General features: G+C 45.3%; 1 protein-coding gene across 1 annotated transcript in view; it reads right to left on the reverse strand.

The window, feature by feature from the left end:
- The window catches only part of LOC144134814 (hepatic triacylglycerol lipase-like), a 32,196-nt gene extending 18,563 nt beyond the window's left edge, over positions 1 to 13,633 (reverse strand). The window contains exons 1-2 of the mRNA XM_077667646.1: positions 13,326 to 13,633; positions 10,286 to 10,532 (exon numbers count right to left, since the gene is read on the reverse strand). Of these exons, the coding sequence (XP_077523772.1) occupies positions 10,286 to 10,532; positions 13,326 to 13,553 (475 nt within the window). The 5' untranslated portion in view covers positions 13,554 to 13,633. The remainder of the gene's footprint in view (positions 1 to 10,285; positions 10,533 to 13,325) is intronic.
- Between the last annotated feature and the right edge of the window lie 12,360 nt (positions 13,634 to 25,993).

Genomic DNA, 25,993 nt, shown 5'->3' on the forward strand with positions numbered 1-25,993 from the left:
TAAGGTCATGATTTACTAGCATGACTGATTGAGAAACAACCATGGAAAAAAATTACCAGTACCGGTCCAATGCACTCTTGATTCCCAGAAATGTGTCTACGCAACTATTTTTGGTTCTGCCTCTTTGTAAACACTATAGTACTATCCGATGCACAGCACTTGAGCAGGCGGAGATCTGTCTTTAAGATCTAGCTTTCTGCTGTGTATATATCTGTTATGTACAGAGGGCGGTGCTGTTATCATGTACCTCGAGAACTACTACATTCGTTTCTATATAAAAATATCATCGTCGAAATAAACGGGGTCTTCTGGTTTAGCGCCTCTGTCAACGAACCTTGGCATCATTTTCTTCTTGGCGCCCACGTATCCGCGCCACCACAGAACACTATACTGCTATTACAACAGATAAGGCGTTGCCTAACAATGTCTCCAACGAGGATATTAGACACTCGGTTTAGAAAGGTAACAAAAAAAGGCTTTGAACGGGCGATGATATTCGTCAAGATTAGGCACATAAAATATCGGAACAGCTCTGAAGTAATGGTAGTGACAGGCGCAAGTTGCAGCCAGAAGCACACCGGGCATTGTCATGCGGTATTCTCTGCACTCGCAATCACAACATGCAGATCAATTTACATTCTTTGTCATCTTTACACTAACAGGAACGTGTCATTCCGCATGCACAGCCAAAATATTCTATGGAAGTTTGCATATTGAAATAAACTGGAGGAAAAATTATTTTATCTTCGTCTGTTTCAATCTTACAGGGTGGAATGCGTCGCCATAAGTATTTATGTTAAAGTACGCGCCCCCTATGACGCGTGTAACGCTTAAAAACTAGCCGCAAATATAAGGTGTGGTTTTTCATGGCATATTCGCCAGTGCAGTGCTCTCGGTGCAACAAATTAAGGCTAGGAAAAAAAAGCATCCCAAGGCAAAGGATAAATAGTTATTGCGTCCGGTAGGTTTGCCGATGCAGGCAAAGACTCTTCCGAACCACACCGTTTGTAACGCACAAATACGATATTTATTCATTTGTCGTGATCAGCAAAAGTAGACGGGGCTACCTAGCGGCGCTTCAAGCAACCTGCTATATAGTTCTGTAAACTACACTATTGGCTGCAGCGGAAAAATCATCGAAGCGCAGGGCACTAGCGGGGCATTTCTGGCGACCAATCAGCGATAGCTGCATCGTTGTATCGATGGTAGTAGGCGACGAAAGAGCTCTACGTAGCGCGTCCTAACCAACAGCTCATTTTCTACTGGCTCTGGCTAGAGACAAAATTCGCTACCTGTCGTCTCATTCTAAAAGCCCACTGCACGGCGATCTGAAACACGTGTTAGGACACATGCAGCGTGTAACGTTTCAAACTCAGACTATTGGCTCCATCACTCAACGCCTGTTACAGAAAAAAAATACATCCTCTAGGTTGTTGGCTTCTAAGCTGATCTCACTGCTGTACTAACGGTGAGGTTTAACCGTAGCGTTTCTTGGTGAACGGGGTTTACTTGAATGTAGAGCCGGTGAAATTAATCTAGCTTTTTTTAGTTCCTTAGTGAAACATAAATGTATGCCGTAATGGCACATAATGCACTTCCGAAGTGGGTATGTAAAAGATAGACTCACGTATCACCAATATCACGTTGTGTTTGGAAAAGTTGCATAGCAAGGAGGTTCTAGTTCTCAATGCTTATGAAAGAATCAATAAAACATTTATTACTAGGCTGCGACGGCTCTTAGCCACTCTTGGAGAATCAGGAAGTATAGGGTTGCAGGAACAGCCGAAATTTATTGTCGGTCGTTGACTCGAAGCTCATAAAGTGGAAATCGTTATACAATAGAACAGCAAATTGGGCGATTTGGTAACAATTCATGATAGTTCAACAGAAAAATTGAAGAGGACTCAGTGTGAGAAGTGACAACGGGACAGCGCTGAACATTCAACTAAGCTTCAATGGAAGTGCGCACATCAATTTATACCAGATTATAACTACGGACATGCGCATTTACCACAGACGTTCTAGTAAAAAGTAAAAACCGCTTCAAAAGCACGAAAATACATATCGCCTAACCACTATCCACTATAAAGCATGCTTATCTCCAGTGAAACTAGAGTCAGAAATGTCATGCTAACAAACCTAATTTTTTCTCGTAATATTCGCACGGACTAGAAGACTTCGAAGTGGACAGGGGCGTGAGCTAGGTCCTCTACCAATAAATGATGACATATCCATCTTTATTGTGCCACTGTATTCATTGCCTTATCGTCGCGTAGCGTTTGCTGTCAGGTGCGGGGAATCATCGCCATCGTGGTCTTGGAGCTTCGGCTTCCTGCATCTACCTTGGTCGTCGGCCGTGTGTTCCTGGTCCACACCTCCTGGCTTTGCCCCAGCCCTCGTGACTAGAACTGGTCTTGCCGTTCGCCCCAGCCTCGGCCCCTGCCCCGACAACAAGACACGCCGATTTGAAGATGTCGCCATGACCAGATCCTACGAACCCACCCATCCGATTCACGTGAGGACACAGCCCCCTGCCTATGTCGTTTGGTGCGTCCATGGACCATGCCATCGGCTTCAGGTGACTGTGGTTGGAACGCTTTGTGGGTCAGAGCTCGTCCGATCATCTTCTCATCCACCGTAGCGGCAAGTCCTTCATATTCTTCCGTTCTCTGTTCGTACCTCGAAAAGGACAAAGTGGGCGATGGCGCGAATGGTAGTGTTCATGCCAGGGCGTCCGCCATTAAATAATGTCATAGCCATCTGCCATGTCGTACCGCATTCAGCGGCTGGCCTTGACGTAACATTATGGAATGCTTAAGCTACCTCCATGGTGCGCCTATTGTAATGAACAAACAGCACCTCGGTATCAACAAAATACGGAACGCATTGACATGAAGCGCAATGCTTAGCCAGGTTTGTAGCATTCTTTTTCTAGGAATTAGCGTGCTCCGTGAGTCGCGCATTAGTGCATTGGCCAGTCTAGCCTATTTACGTGAGTTCACATAGCAGAGCAATGTGATACACTAGAGAATATAGATTTAACCTACCTATTTTCATGATTAATGTTGCACGGCCTCCTACTATGCCCTTGATGTTTTCTTTGAACAACAGCCCCCACTTTCTCCACTTTGTGTGGAGTGGAAAAGAACTATTTACTACGCACCTGATCCCCAAAATCATTACTCGATGTGACAAAGTATAAAATTATGGCCTGACCGCCTGTTTATTTCTTCCTTCAGAACCGATTTGGTATCCCGAACCGCGTTACCTCGATTTAAACGAATTGAGACCTTATCCCCAGTTCGAACGAGCACTGAGTCTGGGAAGCGAAATTCCCTGCTCCTGTGCAACCTAAACTCAGAGTCTAGAGTTCATTCGATGTAGACACGATTTTGTTCGCAGCAATACTTAGGCATTCCCTAACAATCCCTGATTTCACAGGTTTAGAATGAAAAGATCTAGAGTTTGAAAGAAGTTCCTCGCTCCTAGAAGAATGCAGCCAACAAACATGGTTTGGCTCGAAAGTCGATTCCAAGCCATGTAATTTGAAGACGGCTTGCTGTCGACTCCATGACTATATTTCAGTCCCGATCCATTTCGTGCAAAAGTTTCAAGAACAACTGACATATGTGGAGGCTCTATTGAAGTACCAAACACCAGGCAATCATCCACATAACATAAAATGCGTAGGAATGAACCGGCTAAAATGTTCTTCACCATTTTATCAACCCAGCCTATAAGTATGTTGCTGAGGCTGGAAGCTATCCGGGCGCCAATGCATATCCTAGTCTTCTGCATTAATAATTGACCATTCTATACAACGTATGAGTGATTGGGAAAAGCAGTTCTGAAAAGGACACGGTGGGTATTTCAAACTCATTTTGAGACAGGCATTCATCATCGTCTGCGATACGTTGCTGCACGTACTGCATGTGTTGGCTGTGTGGAAGAGAATTAAACAAATCAATCACGTCCCCGCTAGAACGGGTCTGTTGATATCGAGGTTCTGCTTGTTCGTTACAATAGACGCACCGGAGAGGAAGCTAAGCATACCATATTGTCAGAAAATATAATGAGTCTGTTCGCATGACATCTCTGACGCTATCATCTCGGGATCATCTCGGGATACAGTGGATGGTGATTGGGTGATATATTCACGTGCTTTTGAAACGGTTTTTTTCTTTTCAGCAGAACGTCTGTAGAAGACAAGACGCATATGTGCCGTGTTATTGTTGCATAAATAGACGTGCGCACTTCCAATAAAACTCATTTGTAAGTTATGTTGTCCGCTCTCCTACTCTGTCCTGTTTGTTACTCCTCTTTAATACAACAGATGAAATGCAACTTTTCAGAGTCGGGACACACTGCCTCAAAAGCTGCACATGACAAACTTATCTGGTGCCCACAACACCACGAATTTAGGTAAATGTCATGTACTTGCAGAAAATCAGATAAGACTACATTTTGGGTGCGCCAACACAGCGCCATTAAATTTGACAGGCTGCGTAGAAAGCAATCTGTCTAAGCAGCCTGCGCACCAGATGAATGGAAGGTCGGGAAGGTGATTCTCTTGCATAAGCCTGGTGATCAACATTCTCCGCACAATTATTGACCCATCTAACTTACCAGCATTCCGGGTAACTTTATGGAGCATGTTATTTACTCTCACTTTACATCATTCCTTGAATCTAATGCTTTCTTTACTGACAGTCAACATGGATTTCGGAAGTTGTTTTCTTGTGAAACGCAGCTTTTAACCTTCACATAATATCTAAATTCCTTCCTTGACAGAGGTTCAGTGGTCGCCTGCACATTTCTCGATTTTTCAAACTCGTTTGACAAGGTCTCTCATCAACTGCTTTTTTTTAACTGAGTAAACTTAGGCTTGACCCTAACGTTCTTAGGTGGCTGCATCGTTTCTCACTAATCGCTCACAATTTGTCATCGTGTATAACGCTTCCTGCATCACTTCTCCAGTTTTATCTGGAGTGCCACAAAGCTCTGTTCCAGGACCTCTACTTTTTCTTATATACACCAAAGACTTACCTGACAACCCATGTTCAACAATAATCTTTACCAGACGACTGCGCCTTATACCGCGAAATTAACAGTGACTCAGGCGTAGCTCTTCTTCAATCGGATACTAATCATGCTTTTGAATGGACTAACAGTTGGAACATCGAACTAAACATAAAATTGCAATATATGTGTGTTTCTCGTCCTAACAGCACATTACCTTCACATAGTCTTAATGATAGTAGCCTCGAGCCTGTGCCGTTTTATACATATTTGGGTTTATTTATTTCCAATAATGTTTCTTGGAAAGTGCATGTAGATCATGTAACCAACGACGCTAATCGCATGCTGAGCTACATGCGCCGTAACTTTATCCCTTGTTATAGCTCCGTAAAATTGCTTTTATACAAGTCAATGCTTCGTACTAAACTGGAATATGCTGCATTCATCTGGGGCCCCTATCAAGAGACACTAATATGCCAACTCGAATCTATAGAGAACCATGCGGCCCGCCATTCTCTAGAATTTTCATCGCACCTCTTGTGTTACTGCCATAAAATTAATCTTATCGCTGCCACTACTGTCCCAACGTAGAAATATATTCCCTCTTTGTCTATTTCATAAGATTTACTGTGATAACCCCATCCTTAGGAGCAAATTTATAATGCCACCATGCTATGTTTCCACTCGGATCGATCATCGTCATAAAGTTGATATTCTTTCATGCCAAACCAATCACTTCTACAACTCATTCATTCCCAACACACCGGCACGATGAAATCACCGTCCCCGACCAGTCATCGAAATATGTGGCAATTCTGTGTTTAAATCTACTTTCACCTGATCGTAACATAGTACATGAAATTTTTCCACACTGGCCTTTCTTTATTCTTTTTAAGCTCATATGGTGGTTCAAACAAACCTTGTTTCTTTTTTCTTTTTTCTTTTGACAAATTCTTCAGTTTAAGTGGATAACAGTATACTTGAGCAACAGTTATTTCCTGCCTATTCGAAAAATTGGTCCTTATGTTTTTTTGCGTGATGTACTTGTCTATTTTTATTCTTTGCTCATAATTTTCAGCTACCAGCTGCTAATTTGTTTCATTACATTGCTGTAACCTACTGATTGGCGCGAGCCATATATTTGTTCACATTTTATATTAACAGTGAGTGCTGTTAATTTTTTCTTATTTTGTCTATTGTACCCTGCTGCCATGTGTCATGCCATCCGGCCCTGAGGGTACTGAAATGAAAAAATAAATTGCATAAAAAAGGCAAGGAATAAAATAGTGTACTCATTGCCAACACACTTAAACCACTGATACCGTTCAGGCTATTCATCTCAAAGAACGTCATGTGGCAGTGGCAGTTGCCGATCTATTGCAGAGACTACTTTTTATCTTGCACATTACAGCGCTTTCATCATAATCGTAACAGCACCCAATGCCGGACACAGCTCTCTCCCATAACTCTCCATTTAGCCCTATCCTGTCAATTAGCCCTGTCCTAAAGCCATCTTATGCCTGCAAACATCGTAATCCCATCTGCGCACCTGACTCTCTGACGCCCCCTACTGCGCTCGCGTCCTCTTAAAATGCGGTCCGTTACCATTAACGACCACCAGTTGTCTTGTCTGTGCCGTACATCGCATGCCGATGCCTCCTTCGCTTTGGTAATCACGACTAGAATGTCATTGACCCGCATGGCTCCTTGAGCCACTATAATTCCTTCCTGTCAGTTAACGCTGCAGCTATCTTTTTTTCTTTCCATGGATTCTTATGTTGCCTTCGAATCAACTCCAGCCTTTCTGTTAGGCTCTGCGTCTCGACAGAATGAGGCGAATTATTTCTTGTAGTTTATGAAGGCTATATATATTGTCTCGTATATTCTGTGGATTACTCTATAGCATTATTGATATTGTTAATCTTGTCTGTTTTAGTATAGCCTCGCCGAAAGCCACCTTGGTTGTCGGTCTACTGACGCCTAAGTTGGCCGTTAATATATTAGTGGCAACCTCATTAAATGCGCTGCAGGTTCTTTGTGTTTTTTTTTCTTTTTAAAAATCGACAGACGTTTTCGTGCGTCGAATTTTTTATAAATTTTTGTTTTCGGCTTGTTGTAGAGGGAAAGGGCTACAAGTGGTTCTTATCAGCGAAGAAAAAGATACAATCTTTCCAAATCGGCTGATAGAGCCAAAAGCACATTTTTTTAACCTGAATGGTACCCAACAATGCTAACTTTGTTGTAGTAGTAGGCTTGCTGACGTGGTTTACTTTAACGTGCTATCAGCGTTTATTTTACAGCACCAATTTGAAAATGCTTCTGAACATCAGCGCTTGAGATGCTGACATACGTTAGGCAAAATGCAGGCTTGTCGTACGTGAAGTGCCCAAATCAAGGGAGCGATAACTATACCTCAGTGGCTTTATGGCGACAAATTTCCACCTCAAGCTTAAGCTTCTTCAAGCTGCATAGTTTGCCCACTACGAGTCTCGAGGTATGTCCATTAAGTGCGAATTTTTCCGGAAACTTGATTTCCACAGGGATCAACAGTTTCGTAGTTGATCTTGGAGCCACCTACTAACCCTAAGCCTTATCCATTGTTCCGCTGGTTGTTCATGAGCAACTAGTCTAACCACCTTGATGAGAAGTACATTATTCGGCTGTCGTCTACCATGCTGATTAGGCTGCTCACCCGTCAGTTGCCTGCCGCTCGTGCCTGCTTCCACTCCATTACATAGAAGTTTTGCAAGACGATATAGCTGTTACACGAGGTTCTTCTCCCTTTGTAGCGTCTTTAAAACCTCTGGCTTTGAGGCTAATGTCATGCATAGCAACGCTGTTCTCAGACGTTTTTTTCGAATATTGTAGAGTGTACAAAAGTGCTTTTCGTGACTGACAGTTTTCTCTCAAGGCATCATTGCGTTGAGATATTGCACAAAATTGGACGCTAATGCGCGGCAAAATCGGCATGAAGATGATAAAAAGCTTTCATATGGGCCAATTGTGTCTAAGACTTAATAAAGTATATAGAGCTGTGAACTTACGCCTTAGTTCCTGGCAGCTCTGCGTGACAGCCGTAATTCATTAATATCAACCGGACCCGACAATCATTCGCGCCTTTTTACTACGCAAAATAAAAGCTTTTTTTTGCCGTGGAGAAAATGCTTCCATGAATACACCAGTAAATTTTGCTACTAATGACGAATAAGATCACTGCAATCGAGTAAGCTGCCTGAAATTAGGTGCCCGGCCTTGCCTACTGGACCCTTTCAAAGGCAAAACGAAGATTTTCAAAGATAGTCTTCTCGTTGTGCGTTTAAAATATCAGTCGTAACTTTTCTATTGCCTCATTCTTTCCATGGCTCTGAAAGAAAAAAGCGATTGGCAAGAGCCAACATGCCCAGAAATTGATACTTTCAGATTTGGGCATCTATTTAATTTTTACTCCTTGATGTTAATCGATGCCTTTCACTGAAAAGCGGAGCGTTCACTCAGTGCTTGTTGCAAAGGACCGCAAGCGTATATATTTTTCATTTTTCGACTCAGGCGCCATCCCTCTTACTATGGATAAAAATAATGTCTTCGTACTATCAAGACTCCGGCACGTTCCATGTAATGGAGCTTTGTTTAGATAAGGTTCCGGGGTTTCCTACCGCAATCACCCTATCTTGCGTCAACAAATCTCTAGTTACCTGAAACTCAGCAGCTTCTTTTTCCCGTTGCACGGGTTCCCCCCCCCCCCCCCCCCACTTCTACGGCTTTCTTTCCTTTCCCTTTCATTTCCGCAGGGGTGCGCGATTCGTATGCGCCGCTGGTTCCGTCGTTAAGATACTAATTACTTCAGCCACTACCTACATTTCTGCTAAACTGCTCAGCTACCTGTAACATCTTATCGTGATCGGTAATGGGTTGCCATATTCGACTTTTTGCGTATAATTCGATTCCTCTTTAACTGCTTTTTACCTATCTCCAATTGTTAGTGTAAGCTGGATCCTCTACACAATGCACTGCCTCATGTCGGGTACCTTAGGCTAATTTGCTAACTTTGACAGCTCTGTCAGCTCTATTTATGAGACTCGACGCTTTCATGCACCGAGGTTTCATGATAATACACTTTATCTCTTGTGTAAGCCAGATATTGTCCTCCTCTCGCGCTCTTTACTTATATTGCGCAATCCGTAGCAAATATATGTAAGGTTATCATTCATTTATTTAACACTAATTTTGCCGCATTGAGTGTAGCATAGAACATGTACAACATGTTTTCTTATTCAATCTAAAGTTTTCCTGGAACCTTTGAACAATCTCCTCATTGTGAATGGATGTCGTTCCGTAAGCCTGTAAATACTCCATTAAACAGCGTGCGCTAACAGGACGTACACAGAAAGCTTGGAGACAGCAGAAAGAAGCGCAAGTTGTCTCCAAGTTTCCTTTGTACCTCCTGTTAGCGCACGCTGTTTAATAGAGATGTACCAACAAGCCCGTCAGAAAGTTCTACTACAGTAAATACTCCATGTTTTCGCCCCTATTCAAAGTAATTTGTTAACAATTACTCCATTATTTACGATGATAAATTTTGTTTTTATTGCTGCACTCTGGATTGCTGGATACGACACCAACTTTTCTTATGTGTCGGTAGAATGCATGCCTCATTGCAACTGCTGTAACAATATACTTCGAAGTACATACTAATCTTTTAGTCAAAAATTTGGCCCACGCTAAGACGTTCTCATGTGATGCAATCCGTGCACAGAATGCGTTTTTACGATGCTTGCCCAATTATGCTTTAACCCTTCTCCGCATTTAGTTGCCTGAAAAATGCGCCGATGAATGTCACTTTACTTTAGCTTGCTTTCATGCCTTGACAGCAATGCGTTAATTTATTTTATGTATGTTCCATTACACGTATCTCATCTTTGCCAGCCACTTCAGCTCAGCTGATGACACGTTCACGCTGACGTTTCGGCTGACGAGCCGCTTTTTCTTCTCTTCTCATTCAACGCTCGCTCGGGGATGCTGCTGCACATGCCTATCTAGAACCCGCTCATTAATTGTCAAGGAGCTTTACCTTTTTACGCAGACGCACATTATCCCTGCTGCTGTAGTCAGGGAAAGGTTTTCGCGCTAGGCTAGCTGCAGGCACCGGAGGCTTCATTTGGTGGCCACACAGAGAAACACACAACAGGACTTTCATCTAATGGCACAGATAATGCGTACGCACGGAAAAACATGAACACTATAAAGCAAGGTATACGTAGGGCAATACCTGTGATTCGTCCAAGCTTCTTCCGAGTGTAATTATGAAAGTGGCGGCCGCAACACCCTGCTGCGTGTGCGCCGAGACTGAAGCCAATTAGGTGTACTTTTTCGGGATCCAGGGATAATTTGGTGTACATCGATTGAAGCAGCACGGAGAGCTCTGCGCCAGCCATTGGGCTGTTGGCGGCCGCTGCACCGTAGTATGGAAATGCAGCCGCACCCTTCCAGTCGACGACAATAACGTCACATTCAACCTATAATTGAAGGCGAAGCAGTGTTAGGCACTCCAGCTTGTCTATTAGTACCTATTGCACGTTTATTAACAACTATGATTAGACATAATCATTGATCCGCACATTATAAACAGGAATACACCCATATGGGAGTAAAAAGGGAGTAAGCTGTCCTCTAGCCCACACCCTTTCATAAATATGTTTACTCCTTTCTGTTTAGAGTGAGTGGCACAGGTATATCAGCAGCGCCGAACAGAAACTCGAGAAGCTGCTGCAGGGTAGGAGAAATATAAACTGGAGCTCAGTAACAGCTTCCTGGCCTCAATCCATGCTTCGGTGGGCTTGAGTGTGAAGTACTAACACATTACGTTATTGTGAACACACACACACACAAACACACACACACACGCACACACACACACACACACACACACACACACACACACACACACACACACACACACACACACACACACACACACACACACACACACACACACACACACACACACACACACACACACACACACACACACACACACACACACACACACACACACGCGCGCGCACACACACACACACATAACTCTCTCTCTCTCTCTCTCTCTATATATATATATATATATATATATATATAACAGACAGGTGAAGGTAATGAGGCGCTCGTCTGACAAACTTATTAAGGGAGCCAACAGTCACCGAAACCAAGAGGCATAGGGGAATGTTCGATTTTTTTATGTCTTGTGCTTATCAGTGGGATAATAATACTTAGATTAATATATCGCTTAAAGAAAATTACTTATAAAGCAGCCGAAAAAAACAACCATGCCGGCGGTGCGATCCGCACCCACGCCCCCGAATAACGCTTCCGGTGCTCCACCAACTGAACTACGGCGACGGCTGTCCAATCTGCTGCTCTCGTGGGTATTTATGTTTATGGGGTGTAAGCTAACCTTGAAAGTGTTCACTAGCGCCACCCTCGGCCATAGCGGCCGGCGGATGTAGAACGTCCTGTAATACCGCGAGTGTGACGTGGAAGGTCATCTAACGGCGAAAGCGTAAACTTTGCGAGAACCCTCTTAAGCTACCTATGGCATCAAGACTGCCAGAACCAAGACTCTCGTTAAGCTATTAACAGACAAGGCAAAGGAAATGAGGGGCTCGTTTTGACAAACTTATGATGGCAGCCAACAGTCACCGAAACCAATGTGCATAGGGCAAAGTGTAATTTTTTTATGGGTTGTGCTTATCAGTGGGATAATAATACTTAGAAGAATCTACCGCTTAAAGAAAATTACTTACAAAGCAGCAGAAAAAGCAACCATGCCGCAGGTGGCATCCGAACCCACGACCTCCGAATACCGCGTCCGGTGCTCCATATAGTATCTTGTAACATATACAATATATGTGTATATATATTTTTTTCTGTGTGTGCATCAGTGTTAATGATACTTATACACGACATTTCGGGCACGAGACTTGCCTGTCTATGTAATGTGAATATATATACCGAGTTTTAAATACACCCTTTTTGATTCAGAACAGCGCTTCTCTCGGCACTGAGTTGTCAGCGGTGTGTAGCCTCAGATTACTGCTAACATGTGCTAACTGTTTGGCTGTTCACTATATTGAATAAACTTTTTGCTATTACTGACAGTCTCCTTATTTTAGACACGTAACCCACCATAGGTAATAGTCGTATAAGTTTTCGGAATATTGAAAACGCAGCTTCTCTAGGTGCTGTGGCCCAACAAATTCTGGCTTTTGCGAAGAGTTCCTTTCAATAAAGCGTTTGCGCTGCCTCCATGCTCGCGTGCATTTTGGAGCGCTGTAGGCAATATTTTTTGAGCCACAGTGCCGGGCATAACTGCGTTTTCGAAATTGTAAAAATATGCAGGAATTTTTGTTCACGATGGGCTACGCGCATTTCATTAAATAGGGAGACTAAGAGACGTAGTTAAACAAGTGACTACTATGTAGTGGCTAACCAGCCTAATAAGTACTATGCCCTGGCTGCATTTTCATGCGCTACGACACTCGCAATGCTTTGCGGACAAGCGCTCCATTCTAACTTAAAAGCCTGTATTTAAATATTGCAGATCACTGTCGGACAGGTGTTTCTAGGAAGCCCTACACTAATTCTTAAATACTGAGTTTTCGAGGTACTGCGTACGGTCATTGATTGCGCAATTCGAAAACCCTACGCCTGCGGGCAGCGCATAGCGATGTCCATATTACCACGATGCTCGGTGACGCTCAAGTCGCGTGAAAATTCCCTGTTTCGCCCGCGCTGCGCTGCTCTACAGTCCTCGCCACTTCACTACTCCAGTGCGGGGAAGGCAGAGCATGGCACGTATTATGTGCGCCACGGCGTTTTGCGATTTCCCAAATGTCGCTTTGAGCTACCTTGCAGGCGCGCGGCATTCGAATGGTGCAACAAATGCCCCGGCGTTTTTGAGCCACAGCGGTGATGGTAATCCTGTTATCGTAGTTTCTAAACTAGGCATGGCTATTACTAACTGCCCACAACAATTCTGTGATTGCAGGCAGCCGCATATCGGTAATAGTAAAAAGTTAACTGTTACTCTTTAGCTGACCGCTTTACCTGTCCACAGGATTCGCTTCGTTTTTGACGTCCGCAAACCTTGGTATTGCAATACCGCAGAAAGCTTCCATTTACCTCGACACTTTATTTTTTAAAATTACTGGCGCGCTTGTTTCAAACACCTCATTTAGGTGTGTCTGCGTGCGCATGTCATTGTGCTGTATGCATTTGTTGTCTGCAAATGTGAATAAATATTAAATATGCCTTACGTTTGTCAGGAGAGAGTCCCTCAGTTTGACAACCTGTTTGGTCTTGCAGCTTTCTTTGAATCCGTGAATAATTACAGTCAGTGGCTTTTTGGGTGCTCGGATATCTTTAGTGGCATTTTCCCAATTCGTAAGGTTGACTTCCCTTCCAAGACGGCTCTGATTGGTGTAATAATAAAACTTCACACTAGCTTCTTCGGGTGAGACCGGCCCACCAATTTCCAGGCCCATTCTATTCTCAGGAGAAAAACATCCAACTGTTGCGTAGCATTTGTAAGGTCTTTGCTGCGTCAATACAAATGATAATACCTGCGAAAGTGGTCGAAATAAATATGGAAATAAATAATTTCCTTCAAGACTAAAGTACATTTGTTTCTGCCGAGAGGAACACGTATTTCCACGCCATAATGAAAAAAAAACACATATTTGGCAGTCACCAAGATTGAAAGTGCTTGAAAGTGCAGTGACCGTTTAACTGCCACATAAATTTCCGCCTGGCACCAGTTCCATTCTTAATTTATGTGACCTTAAACTTAACTTTTTTTCGGGATGGTTGTCATGAGAGGTATGCAGAAAACTTCGTTTTTAAATTGGTAAAATATTTAAAGGCGTCCCCATGTACAAGTTATCTTTCAATGTTTTTAAGAAAACTGAAGGAGAGGTAGGAGGAGATTTGCCTATAAAGTTAACAAAGAATGATGAAGAATGTTCCTGTTCGTTGAACTTTCACGAGGAATAGGAATATAAAACAGTCTCCACGGAAAGACACAACTCTGCAGTTCATGATATTTTCGTGCGTACATTGCTATTTCTGTACAAAATAGCGCTTTTGGATATGTGTGGATACCTTGTTTATTGCAACCATCAACAACTGTTTTTCAGAAAAGATGCATTTAATACCTGATGTAACACAAGTATGTGAAAACTAAATACCCTATTTCACAAACTGGGTGAATATACTGTCAATAAATGTAGGCCTTCTCCACTATGGGCCATCGCCTGCCAATAAGATCACGAGCAGTGTTCAGTTTGCAACCCTTGGGAAAACGATTATCGAAAGTTGTATCGGCGTGAACAAATATGAAGCCAAGCACGAAAATATGTTGTGCAGTGTGATCTCCTACAACATTTTATATATTTCATACCTCAACCCTATGATATCGAGATTTCTGCATGCAGGTGAGAGAACAAAAAAATTGTTAAAATTTCGAAAACACCGTTTTTTTTTTTACTTGTGGTAGAAGTAGAGCGTTTTGCTTGAATTCAGCTAGGACAGCAGCGTAGCAAATGTCGATATTCTGTAAATGGTGCGAGTGGTGCCAGTGCAATGCGATTAGATTTTGGTACCCTCGATAGCGTGCATTGGGTCATGCGACACACTCACGTTATATGCGCTAAACCTTTATGCGGGTATTGCATATGTCTTTCTTATACCACGTCAAAATTTTCGAAGGATTTTCTACTAGTGAACTGAACCAACAGTAATAGAGAGTTTTTTGTGCAACAAGCTCAAGACAAGAATGAGTAAATGGCCTAGGTACCGTCTGGGACAGAATTACACGGCCTAAGGGGTGTGCTTCTAAGCTATGTAGTTAGGTTTTCAGAAACCTTGGATGTTCTTCGCTACAGAAGGATAATAAAGACGGCGACACTTCGAGTTTGACAGCTGGCGGTGCGAACAGAGCCACATTTCACATCCCAAAAGCAAATGCCACAGGCCGCACATTTTTTTACAAGACTCTAAGTGACCGCGGCATTCCCTTCCTCCACCTAAAGAACAAGACAAGCTTCACACAAATTTTTAAATTCCAGCTCATGCCTCTTGCATTAAGTTGCCGAGATTTTGATCCCCGTATAAGGCAGCAAGCGGTCTGCATATCTTCAAATTTCGCAGTCCGTCCTCCATTGGTTGACCGACATGGTAATTTGCCTCAAGGTGGCTGAGGCAATCAGTTAACATGGGAAGGGAGGAAGCAGTGTCAGCTTTCGCCACACTCTCCTGTTTGCGCTTGGGGTTAGTGCGTCCCCATATTTAGTGAGGATGGCTTGAGACTCTATGAAATACGGAGGCCAGCTGGTACTCCAGCTCTGCCCTGGTATCTTGACCGTTCTACTTTCCCCGCGCCTGTCATTGAGTCTGCTTTCCAAGAACCTACACGTGTTGAGGCCTTGCAGGGCATCCTGCCCAGAAAAGAGGTATATAAAAAAAGAACGAAAGGAAAACAGACTTAGGTAAGCAAACGGCAAAGAACTAGACAGTTATACCCAGCGATGAAAAGCGATGAGTTATAAGCGATAATGCGGCGATGGCAAAGAGGTAGAGCATCTACCTTCTCTGCAAGAGGACCGGTGATTGAACCCCGCTGCCGTGAAGCTCACCACCTCGCTTAAGAAACTCCACGTGTTGATGGAATTTCATTTGCAGGCCTGGGGCGGGGCTTCATCTAGGTGACTAAACCGACAACGCACTCCCGCATAAATGCAGTATTTGGCCACCTTGGTGTAGTACATGACCACAACCTTCTAAGGACAAACCAGTTAACCCCCGGCCCTAAGTCCCCGTCGGCTGCGGAGCAACTGACCAAGGCGACGTTCATACCTGTAACGCAGCGGCGGTGCTAAGAATCTCTTGCTCCGGACAGACAACCATTGGAAACTAAAGCTGGCACCGTTCAGCGATAGAACCTTATCCAATGAGGTTAGGCTAGCAGTGCAGTTCGAAGAACTAAAGGGTTTTAAATGAGATGTCATAGGCCTTATTGAGGTCAGCAGCACATGTGAGGCGTATGCATTACTAAGCGCCGGGCATTAACAGTGCTATCGTGGATTAGTGGACATACAAAAACTAGTTGTGGGATTCTTCATCAGTAAGTATATAGACGGCAGCATAGAGGAGTTCTATGCTATTACCGAGATGGTGGCATCTATCGTAATTAGGCTTAATGAGAGGTACAAGATGAAGTTAGTGCAGGCCAACGCGCCTACATCCTGCCATGAGGAGATAGATCGTTGAAAGCTTTTATTAAGACGTGGTATACTGTACTAATGCGCGACTTCAATGCGAAGGTTGGCAAAAAGCAGGCCGGAAACCAGGCGGCAGACGATTATGCCTAAGGCTCCAGAAGTAGCATGGGGTGTTATTCGCAGAGCTCGCACAGAGAAATAATTTATCGATTATAAGTACCTTCCTCCGGAAATGAAAGAACAAGAGGTGGAAGTGGAAGAGCCCCAATGGTCAGTCAAAAAGGAAAAAGGACATCATACTATACGCGCACCCTGGCATCGTGCAGAATGTGGACGTCCTTGCAAAGGTGAGTTGTAGCAACCACAGAATGGCGAGGTCTCACATTAGTAGGGCCAGAAGAGGGAACGGAATAAATTAGTGAAGTGGAAGCCCATTAACGAGATTCAGGTAAGAGGAAAAGTAGATGCATTCAGAATATCGCTGCAGAACGTATATTCGGCTCCAACTGAGGAAGATTACCATAATGTTCAAACAATTCACGATAAGCTCACAGCTATCATTACGGAGTGCTCAGTAAAAGCAGGCGGTAGGATGGTTTGACTACATGCCGGCAAGCGATCTGAGGACACGAAAAATTCGAATAAGAAACGCGAAACCATGAAAGCGTCTAACCCTATGGACAGAATAGAGCTTCCAGAGCGATCAAAGTTAATAACCTCAAGGTAGCCGACATAACGACGCTTAATTAGGAGAAAATCGAACATGCTCTTAAGAACGGAGGCAGCTTGAAAGCAGTAAAGATGAAACTAAGCATAGGTAAAAACCAGATGTATTCACTGAGAAAAAAGAAGGTAAAGTCATTAACAATATGAATAAAGATAGTTAAATAAGCCGGATAGTTCTGCACAGATATATAAAGTAGCCAGTCTAATCACAACGTTAATGAGAGGGACAGTAGCGCACAGCAATGGGACAGCCTGCCAATAACGAAAGAGGCTGTAAAGAAAGCTTTAGGACCAATCCACGGGGGAAATGCAGCTGGTGAGGATCAGGTAACAGCAGACCTCTTGAAGAGCGCAGGGAGAGATCGTGCTAGAAAGAGTAGCCACCCTGTACACGCAATGACTTTTAACCTCGAGCATGCCAGAAGCTTAGAAGAACGCTAATATGATCTTAATTCATGAGAAGGGAGACGTCAAGGACTTGAAAACTTGAAGACTGATCAGCTTGCTGTCGGTTGCCGACAAGGTATTTATTAAGGTAATCGCAAACAGAACCATGAAGAACTTAAACTCCTATCAACCAAAATGTTAGGCAGGTTTTCTTTTAAGATACTCGAAAGTAGACAATATTCACACTATCAATCAGGCGGCAAAGAAATGCGCAGCATATTAGCAACCCCTGTTGTTAGCGTTCGTTGATTATGAGAAGCATTTGACTCACTGTAAACCTCGACAGCCATATAGGCATTGCGGAATAAGGGTGTGCAAGAGTCTTGTGAAAATACTGGCTGGTATCTATAGCGACTGCACAGCTGCCATAGTCCTTAATAAAGTCCGCAATCAAATGACAATAAGGAAGGGTGTCAAGCAGGAAGACATCATCTGGCCAATGCCGTTCGCTGTCTGTTCACAGGAGGTGTTCCGGCGCCTGGATTGGGAATAGTTGGAAATAAGAGTTAATGAATAATACGGTAGTAGCCTGCGATCGGCTGATGATATTGCCTTGCTAGGTCACTCAGGAGATGAATGGCATACCGCGATCAAAGACAAATAGGCAGAGCCGAATGGTTGGTCTGAACATTCATATGCACAGAATCGAAGTAATATTCAGCAAATTCGCAGGGAAACAACAGATTGCATTAGGAAGCGAGGTTCTGGAATTGGTTACTGCATACGTCTACTTTTAAAAGCTAGTGACCGCAGATCCGTATCACAAGCGCTAAATACCTACAAGATTAAGAATGGGGTGGAACGCATTCGGCCATTGCTATCAGATGATGAATGGTAGTTTACCAATATCCTTTAAGGAAAAAGTAAAAGCAGCTGTATCCTAGCCGTACTCACCTACGGAGCTCAAACAGAAGATATAGAGCAGGGCTCAGCTATAAACGGAAAAATTGTAGGTGTAACATTTAGAGACTAGAAGCGGGCAGAGTGGCTATGAGAAAAAAAGCACGGGTTAATGATATACTAGTCGAAATCAAGAGGAAGAAATGCGGTTCGACAGGGCATGTAGTACGAAGGCAAGACATCTGCTGGTCCTTAAGGGTGACGGAATGGATTCCAAAAAAAAGGCAAGAGTAGCAAGGGGCGACAGAATGTTAGGTGGGCGGATGACATTAAGAAGTTTGCTGGGATACGGTGACCACAGCTGGCAAATACACGGTTACCTGGAGAGACGTGGGAGTGACTTTTGCCCCGATAAAGCGTTGCGAGGCTGATGACAATGGTTATATTGTTAGCGTGCTTATGCCTATAAACTCCGCTTTGGGCTTTCGCCTCACCCTGTCTGCAGAGCAACGAACTGTTGATTAATTTACCCCATTTTTATCTTTGTTCGGCGGCTGTGGCGCCCCAAAACCTAATAAGACGCCTCGTTTTCGAGTGTACCACCTTGGCCTGGATTTTTACTCCCCCCCCCCTCCCCCCCGTGGTAATGTACATAAGTTGTATCCGTCTCGACGTCTCGGTGGTTGCTGTTTAGATGATGTTCTTGCTCGGCTTAGGAAAGTTTGGACTTTGCAAGATGACAACCTGCGTGGCAGCAGCATAGGTAGTTGGCATTCTTCGTGCGGTTTGTGTTCGCGGATGATTCAGCGCTTCTTCGGGAAGGAACGTGCAAACACAGCTGGGTTCAACTGGCCACCTGCCCAGCACGACTTGGCAGGTCCTGGCTTACGTGTAATTAAAAAAGGAGAAATATTTCTTCTTTTGACACCATATGTGGTTCCTGCTTTTTGCATTCGTGTTTACGTGCGTTAAACTAAAAGCCCCGGTGTGACTCAGCGTAACGTCAGCTAAGTGCTTGCGTATGGCGTACACTAGCGCTGGTGCGCTATTCTAAAAATATTTATTGCTGCAATAGCAATCACGCTAGAAAGAAACAAAAAACTCTAAGGAATAGCGGTTGTCCGGCTCTTCAGCAAGGCTGCGAGCGAATGTTCGCCGACGCTATGGCAGGGGAGTAGATTACTTTGGGAGGCTAGTTGGTGCATATCACCAGAAAAGAAACTGGCGCCGTTTTTTTCTGTTACGGTAGGGGAAAAGCTCCGAGGCCTGACGGGACGGCACGAGGGAAAACATTTCCGCTATACCTCGCCTCCCTGGCGAATAGGGGAGCGCCACGCCGAAATATCCGCGCGCTACGAGATCCCGTGCTCAGGAGCGAGATCTGTCTCCAGCGCGCACGTGCAGCAAGTGCGCCGGTGTGGCGCTCATGTTGCTGTGCCGCCCTCCCTTGTTAGTTAAAGGGAAGCTGAAACGGTTTTCAAATTGCATGAAACGCTGTGGTTGGGAAGAAGGGACATTGAAAATCATGTGTGTAAATTTTTTCTCGATTCTGCACGCAAAATAAGCCGCAATCGCTTGTTAAAAAGCAGCCGCCGCCGACACGCCCTCTTCACTTCCGGAAGCGCCGAATGGGGGGACGGAACTGGCGGAAGTGATGCCATTCACGGGCAGTCTGCCGGCCGTCCTGCTTTGCTTGCTGCTTTTCGGCCCGCACTTTGGTGAACGACGGATCCATAATTTGCAAAACGCAGTTCTCAAGCCAGCTGAAGCAACGCGCTACGCAGCAACACAGTCGGTGCTGGCCGGAGATCCCCGTAGATGACGTCATGACGATCCCGGCCATAAGCGGCGTTCGCTCGGCGCCCTGAGACGCTGGTGCCCGTTTTCTTCCGAAAAACAGCTTTTCGCGTTTATTTCCGCCCTTTTCGAATGCGATATTCTTTTCAGCGGACTAAAAACTATAAAATGCCGCATGGAACTCAATTTTTTCGAAAAGTGCTTCAGCTTCCCTTTAAGGTAAATAGAAAGGACATTGCAGGGAAACAAACCCTTAAGGTGAGGAGAGCCCATATCGCCCAAACCTTAAGTAGACCCACGCGCCCCCGACTAGATACTCTGAAGGCTTCTCCTGGTCTTCGTGCACTGGAGGTAGGTGTTTTAGTGGATATCACGACGACAGCGTTAATGTAGACCTCAGCGCAGTTCCGAAGGCGATATGAAGGTCTCCGCTGGGACGACTCGCATCACTAATGGACTACGTGTCCGCAGACCCACGAAGAGAAGACCGGTTGAAAATTGCAGGCCGGGATTCTGGAGTAGTCGTCAGGGTAACGGCAGCCGGCAGAGACTGCTGACTGGCCTCGCCTTAGCTGTACCGAGTAGGGCCGCCGAACAGGATACAGGCAGCTCCGTCGCTGGAGGCGGCAGCGAGATGATGTTTACTGGACACTAAGCCTGAGTGGCCCCACTGGATGTGCATGATTGCCGAAAAGTGCTCCGCATACCTTTAACGTAGTGACGAGAGGGGAAACAGCGTCCGCAAGGGCTTTCTGGCGCAATACTTAACTAGCCAGCAAAAACGTGTCGGGCGGCTGTGCTAAATAAAGTACGAGGGAACAACGCGCTTTCTTGAGGTGAACAGGATGGATCAGTTCGTGCGAGGTTACAAAAACTACAGGGCAGGAAAGTGCGCCTATTCCAAAACCACTGTCCAGTGGTTGTGTCGCTGCTCACAGGATGCAGGCAGTTATGAAAAGCTTTTGGCCTAGCTCTCACTGACAACGACCGCAAACAATACAAAAACCCGAGAAGGGTTAAATTCGCGCAGCAGAGAAGATTCGTCAGTCCTGTAGGATGACGCTATCAGCCCGGTGAGGTGACCCTGCTCACTGCATGCATGCAGCTTCTGAGTGGTCGGTGCCCACCGTATCCGATGGTGTCGGAGAGCACAGCCCCAATCTGCAGAACAAGCGAGCTCGTAACTGCACCCGTGAACCAAGGCCTGCCGGCTCGCGGGGCTTTGACTGTTAGGATTGAAACAGAGACCGTAGAGAAAAATATGTACGGAAAACTCGGACCATCCACGCGGCATCCATACTCGCTCACTTGATGCATGGTAACTCCGCGGGCGCAAGGCCTTGCACTCCCTTACTCCGTGCCAAGAGGTTGGTGAGATGAAAAAACTCAGGAGAAAAACTTGAAAAAAAATGTGTTGAACATGTCCAACAGTTGAAACTTGTTGCTGCAGAATCTATCGCATACTAAATAGGGCTGTAGTTCCTATTAATCAAAAATTCACGCCAGGCCTAGCACTTGTCACGTCAAGACAAAGAAATTTTCTCAAACTGAACAGACAGTCGTCTCATGTTCAAAGAGCAAACCCCACGATGCGCTGCCAGATGCGAGGTGTTAAGATTGGAGGGTAATGCGTTCTGACCGCTTAACTTTGGCGGACAGAGTTCAAAACCGCTCGGAGATCACCCCGTGATCGCGCGCGCTACCGACTGCACGCCGACAACCGTGGGCCTTCCTCCGAAGGAACGAAGGGTCGACACTTTGGCTCATGTGAACACGCCACTCGTTGCTCCAGCAACGCCTGATGGCAACAAAATATGCTAAAGAATCAAGGTCGTCTGACTAACCAGCAAGGTTGCGAGCGAATGTTCGCCCATGCTACGACGGCAGGGGAGAAGCTCTGAGACCAGACGGGACGAGCCGGAGGGAAAGGCTCCCACTAGACTTCGCCTCGCTGGCGAAGAGCGGAGTGCCGCGCCGAAACATCGGCGCGCGACAAGAAACACCCGCGCGAGACGGCGCAGCAATCGCGCATCCGTGGCACTCGTGTTGCTGCAACGCCGGCATCATCTTTTGTTAGTTCAGGTAAGTACGAAGGACAACGCGGGGAAACAAACCCTAAGGGGTACGAGTCCGCACAATGAACAGGGCAGCAGCAAGGTGCCTCGTCACTGGACCGCGTACATTACAACAAGATGTAAAATATGGCGCGAGTGCTAGCTGCATAGGTCCGACAAGACCGACGTGACCACAAACACACTGAACGAGCGTACCTAATTTTACTGCAAGCGCTTTGAAGGGGTATGGACAGCGGCAGCATGTCCTTGAATGTTCTACTGTGAACGTGTTGGTCGTCTCATCTAATGTCCACGCGTCAGCGCATGTGGTGCCGCTGCAGAGCTAGGAATATTCACACTGGACTTACAAAAAAGAAATGTCCCGAGTTGTTTCTCTATTGCTGGGAGGCGGTGCGAGTTTACTCTCGGCAAAGAAATTGCCCAGTTTGCAGACATGTGGTAGGAGTTTGTGGTGTCCTGAATTGGACTCGGCGCTGTTGGACGCATATAGCTGTCGGCGCGACTTCGAAGTCAAAGGTTGCTGCGCATCTGCTTACTTTTCCAGGATGAGCATGCCGCTGAGAAGATCATCCATGATAAAGGCATTTCAAGAGCAATGGCAATATCTGACTGGCGCTTTGGCGCTTGTTTTTATCTTCTTAATGCATGAATGAACGCTTCTGTTCAGTCTACCCTGGGTGCTGCTTGCTGACGTAAAGTGAATGTTGCGTCATCGTAGACGTCGCGCTCTGGCGAATGCATCATTTGACCGTCTTTTTCTATAAATCTTGAAGAGTGCTTAGCAATATACATTGGCAGCGCCAGCGTAAAAAATTTTCAAGGTTCTGTCCTCGTCGAGAGAGGCTAGCATCAAATCCATTTGAGCACAAACTAGGCTAGCTGTTACGTGGTGTCATCTGCATTCTTTCATTGGTTTTTGCTAGGCAACTTGGGCGCTAAAAAACCGCTGTCCTTGCTTGTTTTTTTGTTATTAAAGTGATGCTGTACATTCGGGTCGTCGTATATCACTGCTGCTTCAGGTACCACATTAACGAGCCTCTTTCGAGATGTGCAGTGCACTCAGTGTCCTTCGCTACTCTGGTTTCATGATGCCATGACGCGCTCCACACGTTGCCACTTCCTTTTGCCGTAGCGAAGCGTGCGGCCGCTTCGTTGCTGCGGTCGGAGGTATTAGAGATCTGCCGTGCGTGACACAGCTGACGTAATTCCTCCTCCACTGAATGTTCTGCGGAAGCTGTATTCATGTATAGTACTCCATCTAAAACATTCTTCCTACCCTTTAGTCCTGCAGCTGCAATATAAACATGCAGATACGACTGCAAAACATTTACAAGTAGGGAGTGCACAGACCATCGGCAAGAACCTGCCAATTTAGTTGTACTCAAATGAGGTCTGCTCGTTTCTTCTTAGCGTTTTATTTGAAAATGGCAGCAAATTTCGGCGCCACATAAACAGCGAGGTCTGCTTGTCTGAAATTCGCAGCCATGATGGCGCTTTTGTTGGCAACTTTTGGTGAGAAACATACTCGATGCTGGTTTTTACTGCGCTTACTTGTTAAGAGTCACTGCACAGAGACTAAATCCGTGTCTGTTAGTCAGCATTTTGTCAAAGTACCTCGTTCAAGAGCGGTCTTACAGCCCTGGCATCTGTGGGTGAACGCATCTTATTGACTCACGTCTACAGTGGCGACGAGCTGTGGACTCGATTGTGGCTTCACTATCTTCGCGTCTCAATGTGCTTCGTAGAGTTGCTAGTGAGCAATGGGGAAACCATCCTGCTTCAATGATCAGGCTTCACGATGCCCTGGTGACAAGTCGCATAATGTACCAGCTCCCTTTAATTTCCCCCTCGGTATCGCAGCTCGAAACCCTTGAGGTTTTGCACAGAATGGGACTAAGGAGGGCTCTCCGCGTTCCGCAGGCTGCTCCAAACAATGCAGTACTGTATGAGTCTCAATCGAAACCTCTTCGGCTAGCCGCTTCACAAAGACTTTTGCTGCAAATTGGCCGCCTCAGAGAGACTGTTGCCGGGAGAGCGCTTCTACAGCGCCTTCGAAAGAGATCTGAGTCCCGGGAGTACTTGGCTTTAAATACTCTTCGTTCTCTGGGTCTCGACCTTCGAGATCGACCTAAGACGTTGAAGCCACCCTGGTCCTTTCCGAGCCTCGATTGTTCCTTGACAATTCCCCACGTTCGCGCTAAGCGGAATTCTCCTTTAGCGGCAATGCGTTCGCTCGTACTGGAGCATCTTGAGACCGAATATGCCAGTCATCTTCAAATTTTTACAGACGGCTCTGTGGACAAGGTCAGAGGATCTAGTGCAGCTGCTTTTCATATTCCGTCTTTGAAGTATGATTGGTCTGTTCGTTTTACTAAAGTCATGTCCTCCACAATGGCCGAAAGCGTTGCCATTGAGGCAGCTCTAAAGAAGCTACGGTGTTGTACGCCTCAACCTACTGTTATAATTACGGATTCAAAATCTGCCCTTCAAAGGTTAGAGTACGGGTTCCCCACTGATGCCTTGAGTCTTAGATCCCTACGTTTGGTGCAGAATCTACATAGCAAAGGCTTCTCTATACGCTTTCAATGGGTGCCCTCGCACATAGGTGTCTTAGGCAACGAGATAGCAGACAACCTCGCCCATACAGCTCTCTCCGGGATTCCAGTACATGGAGTCCCTCATGAAGTCAAGCAAATGTTCAGAGATGTGGTGTTGTGCCACTTCAGTTCTTTGTGGAGCTCTCCTCATCAGCAATGTGTGACCAAGGGTCTCAAAAGGTACCAAGCCACTTTGCTGCACCGCGTTCGCACGGATTCTGCTCGTACGCCGGCGTGGATGTATAAGACTGGCCTAGCGTTGTCACCATTGTGTTCAACGTGTGGTATGTGTGGTGACATAGAACATTACCTCTTGTTCTGTACTTTGTACAACGCGGAACGGGCTGTGTTATTCGGATCCCTGAAGAAGGCAGGAGTTCCTCACAGTTCTCTTCAGGACATTGTTTTCCCGCGCGGGAGCCAGTCGAGTAGAAGGGATGCTTCTCGCCTTCTACTTTACCTGCAGGACACGGATTTGGCCTCCACATGGTGGCCTCAGGAGTGTCTATTTGGGTTTTTGCGGACACTGTTTCTGTGATTTCTATTGAAGTGTCGCTACGGAGGAGCAATTTCCGGCAGCAACTGCAAGGCTAATCCCACCGGTAGTTTACAACCACTCAACTCAACTCTTATGCGGCTAAATCATAACCCAGCCTGGCCGCTGTTTGCTTATTTCCATATTCCTACACCTTTTGCAAAGCTGACTTCTGAGTTAGAACGGCCAAAATAGAAAATTCACTTTGCAGGAATCGCAGCATTCCAGGCTACTGTTTTCCTCGCTCTTTTATCGTTTTTCTGAGAACGGCGTCTTACATCAATAAAAATGAGCTGTATGCCCTGTGCTACAATAAGATATTTGTTGTTGCATCATTCCGGCAGTGTCATATACCGAAAAGCTTCCTAAAAGGTCTCCATGCAAATCGTGCGGAGCTTTACACGTGAGATCAATAACATAATAAATAAATATTTAGAAATAGTGGATAAAATTATCCTTTTCGTTGCCCGACTTTGTGTACGAAACCATATGCTCTTATTCAAAACAGTGCGGTCGGACACAACTCAAGGAAATTTTCAATGAGAGATGAAGTGCGTCATATATTCAGGATTCGCAGTAATCAGGATACACACTGCCATGAAGTATGCACGATAGAATCTGATACACGGTAAAAAATGAAGAAAGAAAACACATTACGTTACCTGTGCAATGAGAGACCTCTGAGCCGTT

Source organism: Amblyomma americanum, chromosome 5, assembly GCF_052857255.1.
Source record: "Amblyomma americanum isolate KBUSLIRL-KWMA chromosome 5, ASM5285725v1, whole genome shotgun sequence".
Taxonomy (NCBI): domain Eukaryota; kingdom Metazoa; phylum Arthropoda; class Arachnida; order Ixodida; family Ixodidae; genus Amblyomma; species Amblyomma americanum.